The following is a 7,803-nucleotide window of genomic DNA, read 5'->3' on the forward strand; positions in this document are numbered from 1 at the left end:
ATAATTTTAAAATAAAATTTATACAAAACACAACTTAAATGTAAATCAAAATTTCCAAAAATATAACTACAAGCTGGATTATGATCATGTAATCAAATATTGTAACATTGTTCAAGTTAGGAAAAAAATCATATGGTTATTTGTATATAAAGAACAAAAAATTTTATGAAAATTTCATGATCATCTGTTACATAATTTATTTTTTAATTTATTTAAAATTTAAAATTATTAATTGTACATTTTATTATAAAAATAAGTTCTCATATCATGTTATATTTCTCCTTAAGTAGATGGGGACACATGTTTAAATCTTTTACTTCCTTAACAATTACAAATCCCATATTTTTTGCAAGTAAAATATAATAAAAAAAAGAAAAAAAAGAAAAGAAAAAAAAGAAAAGAAAAAGACGAATTTCATCATCATAGTCACACATCTCAAAAATAGACATAAATAGTCCCATTCGTGAATACAAAATATGGCATTGACATAGTAAACACATCACATGACCGACATTTCTGTTCATCAAAACAAAGGGACATGTGGATGAATAAAAGTCTCATGAACGAATGAAAACGATGGACAGCATTCGTTGATGGACAGATACATGCTCAGGAAGAGAAGTGAGTAGTGGCTGTCCGATGGAGGAAGCAGGGATCGAGGCCGTCCACGCCCCTTAGGGCAGATACATGAAGATCGAGGCCCCTAATGCCGGGATCTCCTTTCGCACTCGTGAGGTTTGGTCGCGTCGTCGCTGTTTGCTCGTCGCAGCGGAACATCAACCTCCGAGTAGCGTCGTAACAACAATCCGATCAAAATGAAGGTGGTCGCAGCGTACTTGCTTGCCCTTCTGGGCGGCAACTCTTCCCCGTCCGCCAAGGACATTGAGGCCATTCTTGGCGCAGGTGCTATGAAAACCCTAATAAACTGCCTCGTTTCTCCGACAAGTCGTGTAGCGTTTAGGGTTACGGGTTTCTGTGTGCATACGTATCTTTTGTATGGAACGTGATTGAAGCTGGTAGAGGTTCATGTGGCTCATGATTTTTCGTAGGGTTTGGAGAGGTTTTTGAAGCCTTTTGGTGGGTGCGTGTGTGGCGTAGCAGCTGTCTTCTACTGCGTGGTATTTGTTAATGTCATTGTTTCTGAAGCGGCATTGGAATGTGTGCAGTTGGGGCGGAGGCTGACCCCAGCAGGGTCAGTCTTCTGCTTAAGGAATTAGAAGGGAAAGATATCCTTGAAGTGATCGCTGCAGGGAAGGAGAAGTTCGCGTCCGTGCCTTCTGGTGGAGGTGGTGGTGTTGTCGTGGCCTCGGGAGGGGCTGCCGCTGCACCAGCTGCTGCTGCTGCTGAGGCAAAGGAGGAACCCAAGAAGGAGGAAGAAAAGGAAGAATCCGATGATGTAAGTTTTTTACTATCTGATTTTCCATCTTTGTGATGGTATCAGTACATCGTGGTGTAATTGTAGATCATTTAGAATCTGTCCATGTTGACTTTGTTGCGATCCGTAGTCATATGTTTCTAGTTGAATTTCTGGAGCTTTTTGTTTCAGTTAACCTAAATGATTTGGAGAATTGTGTCGTGCTACTAACTTTGCTGATTATTTTTTTCAGGACATGGGCTTCAGCTTGTTTGACTAGGTGCACTTGGTGTGAAGCGTTGCTAGCATCTTCGCTCTTAACCCTTGATTGCGTTATTGAGGGCACCCTTGTTGTAGTCCTTCCCTACGACTACAGTGTTGGAAACTATACAGTAAAGATTCTTTATCATTCGTGACAGTGACCAAACATTTTTGAATCCTCTTCAGTCAAACGATTTTGCAGTTCTTTTTTCCTCTCGCATGTGCTGAAGTCATCAATGATTGATCCACATATTTTTACGAGTGCGTGATGTATTTTAGGAAACTACTTATCAAATAGAGCTACTGCAATAACAGTACTGAATTTCAATGGCCTTCTCTGCTTGCCATTTTCCTATCGACATTGACTGGAGTAGGTTTCAGGCTTTCCTACAACCATGAGTCTTGCACGTGAGAAATCACATGTCTGCTCTTTCTCCAAGGTTTACATCTATTTTGCAATTAGTGTTATTCGAACTGCAGACTCGTTTGGAATTTAGTACACTCCGAACACATGAGGTATCTCTATAATTTCCGAGAAAACAAGTACAAGTTTCACCTGCACTTTTTGAAGTTTGCATGTGTGTACCATTCACTGTATATGCCGACTTGAAGATCGTAGACCTTGCCCCTGCATAAAATTTGCAGAAAAACTGTGGTTCTAAGGTGATGTTTGATAGTGGTTCTGAGAATAACAATCCGTGCGATTACCTTCTGTACCCAGGCTGGGTACACAGTTAACTATATATGTTCATATGATAAAAAGCACGCTGATTCTTTTTTAATTAAACAGCTGTCATACTTTTTTTCGTTAATTTTCTTTTTTCTCGTTACTCATAAGATGTGCGTTGAAAAAAAATCGACGTAGTTCTGTAATGGTGTGCAATACATGACAATGAGAACCATTATCTGATGCCTGTTAATGTTTAAAATTTGGATGATTCAAAGTGATACGTGAGGGATAATTAAATATATGTTAACTGCACAGGGACAAGTGGCCAAAAATTTAAACAGCAAATGAGAAACAAAATACTCGATTGGAGACAGTATGGAATACAATAATAGAAATATGATAGTACTTGGATTTTTTCAAAATATATGTTGAAATGGCTAACGCACTAATCTACGACAGAATATAATCAACCCTCGCGTACGTGTAACACACGTCCAGGGTAGATTTTGGGAGCGGGGTACCTGGCGCCGCGGGTCGCACCAGGGGACGGGGAGACGGGCTCCCATAGTGTTTTATATTTTGTAATTTTTTGATTTATTTTTTGGTTTTGGTTTTGTTGGGTGGGCTTGGGACCGGGTCTGCGATGCGTAATCTCTTCTTCGGTGAGGGAATTGCTGATGCAGGTGGACGCCTTGCTGCGCTTGTGTTGTTGTACTGCTGGATCGCTGTTTCAGCTTTCGAGGAACCCATCTTTCTTCGAAATTCGTGCTTCTTTGGGTAACTTGTGTAAGTGTGTCCAAGTTTGGCTTCAGATTTGCCTGTTTTTAGCGCGGAGAGTGAGTGAGTGAGAGAGAGTGAGAGGGGGGAGGGGGGGTTTTGTAGTCCGCATGCTGGACCTCGGAGGACAATTGCTGTTGGGTGGGTAGCTCGTGGGTTTCTAGTTCCGGTTTGAGGGTCGTCGCGGAGCTCGGTGGTGGATTTGATTTGGAGGAAACCATAAGTTTGGGGTAATGGGGTAATGTGTGGAAGCGTACCCATTTTTTGAGATTTTTACTTCGATCTTTTTGGGCGTGGTGGGCTTGCGAGTTAAGCTTCACAGTTGATTCGTCTGGAGAACAGTAGGTCTAATGTTATATTTTTTTGGGTGAGAAACGCGAGTTTTCGGGGATTTTAGTGCGTGATAGTGTGAAATTCTCGGTGGGGATTTATGGTAGGGTTCTGAGATGGCGTTTCTGTTATTCTACACTTGGGAGTGGAAGCTATCCTCCTGAATTGTTTTTTCTTGTGGATCTCTGGGTTTCGTCCTGATGCGGTTGATTTTTCAGAGGGTTGCTTGAATTGCGCACCCTCTTGGTGCTGCTGGTGCAGAGTTAGGTTGTGAGAACTGAGTGGCTTGATTTCTGAAAGGGGTATGTTTTCGAGGAGTAAACTTTGGTTGAGTGTGCAGATGAAGGAGGAGGGAAAGAAGTATGCCTGAAGGGATGAGTGGTTCAGGCGATTACGTGCATTTTAAGGCCCATGTGCCCCTCCACCATATCCCGGTACTGTTCGAAACACTCAGTCTTGATTGATCACCATTCAAGGGCAACGAAGTACCCACCTCGAATTATATTTATGTGATCGTGTGTAGCACCCTGGTATGAATTTGGATGTATTCTTGCAGGTTGGATCAAATGGCTTTAAGCAGTGGCGCTACTACGACTATGGCCCCAAGTCTGTGGCACCGTTAGTGTGCTTATCTGGTGTAGCGGGGACGGCAGATGTCTTCTACAAGCAGATTTTGAATCTATGCCTTAAGGTAGTTGCTCATAAAGTCATTGTTATGTTTGTTGGCAAGATCATTCGGCCCCTTGTTATATTTATTAATGGCTCACTCAGAATGAAAGGGAGTTACTGATCTGATGCTTACTGTCCATTGTAAGGGTTTTAGCGGTCTCTCAGTACATTTAGGGGTTTCAAAACATTGTTAACAATTTTGAACAGGACAAAGTCTTTCAATCAAGTTACCGGCTATGACTAATTTGTATCGATGGATTTCAACTCATGACAACCAGTGCATGTCAGTTACTAGAGGCTGTGTGTTTATTTATTTATTTATTTATTTTTTTTACAGGGTTACAGGGTGATTGCGGCGGATGCTCCTCCAGTTTGGACTCACCAGGAATGGGTCTCATCTTTCGAGAAGTTCTTGGATGCTCTTGGGGTTCACCATGTAAGGACCTTGTTATCCTAGTTGGGTCATGTGTCCAGCAGCCAAATGATAGTTCACGATGTGAATACGCTTAGTCATTGAAGCTGCAGGCACTAGAAACAGAACCAATTATGGAGTGAACCAATTATTCACAGGATTCTGCAAATGTCTTTAAGTAGCTATGTGCATTTAACCTTTTGAATTTTATTTTTCATGCAAGTAACTCTAGCTGAATTCGTTCTTTCCATCAAAGCTTCCGAAATGGCCTCGTTTCAGAAAGTTTAGATTGGGTTTATTGCTGTACTTGACAGGTGCATCTGTATGGTACATCCCTTGGCGGATTCTTGGCCCAAATGTTTGCTCAATATCGGCCGCGTCGCGTTAAATCCTTGCTTCTCTCGAATAGTTTTGTGGATAACCATGCCTTTCAGGCTTCTATGTCTTGGTCAGCGCTGTGAGTTTTCTGTCCTTTTGCCCTGCCCCCTGTCTTTCTGCACTTATCATAAGTGTTTAAAAGTGGTTGTGAAATTTTAAAGATCTCTCCTGCTATGGAATCAAATCCTGTAGTCTATCGAAGATCGAGTTATCTGTGGTCTTGTGAGTTGCAGTGATTCCTTTTCCACCGTGTAGGATTTCAGAAATTCACACGTTGATTTCCGATTTGCATGCTCTTGTGTTAGTCTCTGACGCTAGACTGGTTAATTGTGTCTGTTCCGATTATCGTGTAGCATAAGCTGGACTCCTGAGTTTATCTTGAAACGCTACATCCTCACGGGAATTCGTGACGATCCTCAGGAGCCTCAAATTGCTGATTCAATTGATTTCGTCGTGGGCCAGGTATGTTCAACTCGATTGGTTACAGAAACTTTTTTCTTTCTTTTGGTTTTCCACTTCTGTATTTGGAGTACATTTAATCTAAGGTCTCTTGAGGGTCACATGTTCCTTCTCATTTAAGCCTTGGCGTCGGCTATGAAGCCTCAGATTTGTTTACAAGGTTGCTCTCACACTATGATGTATCAGTTCCTTGCGCTGCTAGAGGCGAATGTTGTTTGGATAAGTGAGTTAAGTGTCTGTATTGGGAGATCGGTGGCTAATTTCGAATTGATTGTGAACTATTTCAATTCTTACAGCTGGAAACTCTGTCAAGGGAGGAATTGGCATCACGCTTGACTCTCAACACCCAGCCAGCAACGGTTGGTCAGCTCGGTCTTGCTGATTCTTCAATTACCATAATGGATGTAAGAACTGTTACAATGACTCTCAATTGATATCTGCACTCAAGATGGGCCTCAAATGTTACATCGTGTAATGTCCAGCTTTTCCTGTCAGATGGACTTGTTTCTAATTTTGTACTAATTGTTTTTTAATCATATCGTTGTGTAGACCAACGCTTTGGTCGTGTGCTCATTTAATGAGTAATATCTTGTGTCGTTGTGCTGAAAAATTATGTTTTTCTTTAATTTGTTTATTCGTCGGGATCAATGCAGACGAATGATTATTGTGCGATCCCTACTTTTCTGAAAGACCAAGTCGGTGCGCGCTATCCTGGGGCTCGTCGTGCACTTCTGAAGTCAGGAGGAGATTTTCCCTTTCTTTCTCGTGCAGATGAAGTTAACCTCCATGCCCAGGTACTATTCACAGCTCTTTTGGTGCAAGAACACCGTCTGAGGCATTTGTTAAAAGAACATGAGGTGTTTTTGTACTTTTTATTCTAATTTTTTTTCATAAATTTCAGAAGCTCCATATATTGTCCACAGATTGATTCGAAAGCTTTGCAGAAATCCTTTTAGTATCCTATGGTGCATGACCTGTTTTTGGCTCTCCAAATTTTCGCAGTTGCACTTGCGACGTGCAGGAGTTGAAGGTGCTGTTCAAATCGTCCCTCAGCCCGTAGTAAAAGCTCCTCCACCTAAACAAAGAAACCCATCTTTTGAAGAAGAGAGGAAAGGAGAAGATAAACCCCCTACAACATCTAGTGAGGATCTGAAGAAGAAGGGAATTAGTGGCAATACCTTGAGGCGTTTGAGCACAGACAGTCTATTTCCATCCAGCTTGTCTGGAGTAAAGGAAACCAAGAATGAGGACAGAAGCATAATCATCAGTGAAGAGCCCTCACCTTTAGACAACCTCGATGTGAAGAAAAAGGGACTAAATGCGGGATCTTCCATGAAAAGACTAAATTCAGGAAACCTCTTCATGAGCAATAATGGTTCGTTTCATCGAAACGTGGATCCTCTGGGGCCCTTGGGAAATGATCTACTTGTGTCACCACGAGTCTTCATGCGACCTAATGGTATGCTTTCTACTTCAACGTTGTGGAACATTTATTGTTTTGCTAGTCACCGTCTGCTGCCCAGTCGGCATCATTTTTGACATCAGTATGCTGATGATACTTAAAATTCCAGAACATGCAGTCAGCTGCTGTTAAGAGTTTTCTCTTTTTTAAATCATTCAAAGTATCGTTACACGGCGTTTCCATCTTTTTGTTCAGAATTTGTGTTACTGAAGTCGTGCTCTTTACATTCTTCAGGATCCGCAAGCTCAAGTGCGGTGGAACCATGAGTTCGCGTGCGATAATATTGAATCGAAATCTTTTGAATCATCGGTTACTGGGGATGTGTTGTAGACTTCTGCTGACGAATGTAGTAACCTGCACAGGTAAGGTTTGTCAAATATGAGCTCTATTATAGAGCAGATGTAATATATGCCTCAAGATTCGCTGCAGTTGTTAAGGAATAGTAAGTGGTCTATCCAATTATGTATTATTTTGCTATATAGAGTAGAGGCGATTCTTAACGGAAATTTTATTGGATCAGGTGCATGGTAGTTTGGCAAATGTTGTGCTCAATTATTTTCACCTGCCTACATGGCAGGAGTGACTTCTGCCTCATGTTCTGAGTCAGACCTTGCCGCCAAACGCTAGGAGTGAAGGCTAGTTTTAGTAGTGGTTACGTTAAGACATGTATATGTGGATGTGATTGGGCACACAGGTTTCTGCAAATGTTTCAAGATAACTTTCGTCTTGTATCAGTTTTTCTCTATCTGAATACTTTGATAGAGGTTTGATGCAGGTTTACATGCTATGAATGGAAATTCCATTTGGCTTTTTTGCATTACATCACGGATACCTCTCTTTCTTTTGATTAGCTTCGCAATCACCAACTGATATCGAGTTCCCACGTTTAGTTGAGATTCTGCTCTTCAAATTCCCCTAAACCACATCAATGACTAGAGAACTCCTATGCTCCAAGTCCTTACATCAATTTGAGGTTCGAAGTTTCCTATGGCCTTCTGGTCTTCTCTTCACAATGTAGATCCATTTGTTTT

The 7,803-nt window shown here is 41.4% G+C and overlaps 2 protein-coding genes across 10 annotated transcripts; both read left to right on the top strand.

Moving 5' to 3' along the window:
* The first annotated feature begins 731 nt into the window (after positions 1 to 731).
* On the top strand, positions 732 to 1,781 carry LOC112283788 (large ribosomal subunit protein P2y). The gene is made up of 3 exons (XM_024522931.3): positions 732 to 903; positions 1,167 to 1,396; positions 1,608 to 1,781. The coding sequence occupies exons 1-3, from the start codon at positions 816 to 818 to the stop codon at positions 1,632 to 1,634; spliced, it is 345 nt and encodes a 114-aa protein (XP_024378699.1). The 5' UTR covers positions 732 to 815; the 3' UTR covers positions 1,635 to 1,781.
* A 1,119-nt stretch (positions 1,782 to 2,900) lies between these two features.
* Positions 2,901 to 7,592, top strand: LOC112283786 (uncharacterized). Of its 9 annotated transcripts, none has more exons than XR_016503428.1 (11): positions 2,901 to 3,071; positions 3,733 to 3,826; positions 3,949 to 4,083; positions 4,399 to 4,497; positions 4,788 to 4,930; positions 5,205 to 5,313; positions 5,607 to 5,714; positions 5,964 to 6,104; positions 6,313 to 6,769; positions 7,007 to 7,134; positions 7,548 to 7,592. XR_016503428.1 is itself a non-coding variant. In XM_024522924.3 (10 exons), exons 2-10 carry the CDS (start codon positions 3,755 to 3,757, stop codon positions 7,036 to 7,038), a joined length of 1,296 nt encoding a protein of 431 aa, XP_024378692.1. In that variant the 5' UTR covers positions 2,901 to 3,071; positions 3,733 to 3,754; the 3' UTR covers positions 7,039 to 7,503. The 9 variants fall into 9 exon arrangements, 6 of the variants coding, with proteins under 6 accessions (XP_024378692.1, XP_024378693.1, XP_090107514.1 ...); XR_002970197.3 differs by lacking the exon at positions 7,548 to 7,592 and adding an exon at positions 7,293 to 7,503; XR_016503429.1 differs by lacking the exon at positions 2,901 to 3,071 and adding an exon at positions 3,096 to 3,292.
* The last annotated feature ends 211 nt before the right edge of the window (positions 7,593 to 7,803 follow it).

Source organism: Physcomitrium patens, chromosome 6, assembly GCF_059467195.1.
Source record: "Physcomitrium patens ecotype Gransden chromosome 6, ASM5946719v1, whole genome shotgun sequence".
Lineage (NCBI taxonomy): Eukaryota > Viridiplantae > Streptophyta > Bryopsida > Funariales > Funariaceae > Physcomitrium > Physcomitrium patens.

What these genes read in the sequence shown, in the direction of transcription:
- LOC112283788 (XM_024522931.3), top strand. Translation starts at nt 816, where the DNA reads ATGAAGGTGGTCGCAGCGTACTTGCTTGCCCTTCTGGGCGGCAACTCT. An exon ending in TGAGGCCATTCTTGGCGCAG is followed by an intron (nt 904 to 1,166) that starts GTGCTATGAAAA and finishes GAATGTGTGCAG; the next exon opens with TTGGGGCGGAGGCTGACCCC. An exon ending in AAAAGGAAGAATCCGATGAT is followed by an intron (nt 1,397 to 1,607) that starts GTAAGTTTTTTA and finishes TATTTTTTTCAG; the next exon opens with GACATGGGCTTCAGCTTGTT.
- LOC112283786 (XM_024522924.3), top strand. Translation starts at nt 3,755, where the DNA reads ATGCCTGAAGGGATGAGTGGTTCAGGCGATTACGTGCATTTTAAGGCC. An exon ending in TTTTGAATCTATGCCTTAAG is followed by an intron (nt 4,084 to 4,398) that starts GTAGTTGCTCAT and finishes TTTTTTTTACAG; the next exon opens with GGTTACAGGGTGATTGCGGC. An exon ending in TCTATGTCTTGGTCAGCGCT is followed by an intron (nt 4,931 to 5,204) that starts GTGAGTTTTCTG and finishes ATTATCGTGTAG; the next exon opens with CATAAGCTGGACTCCTGAGT.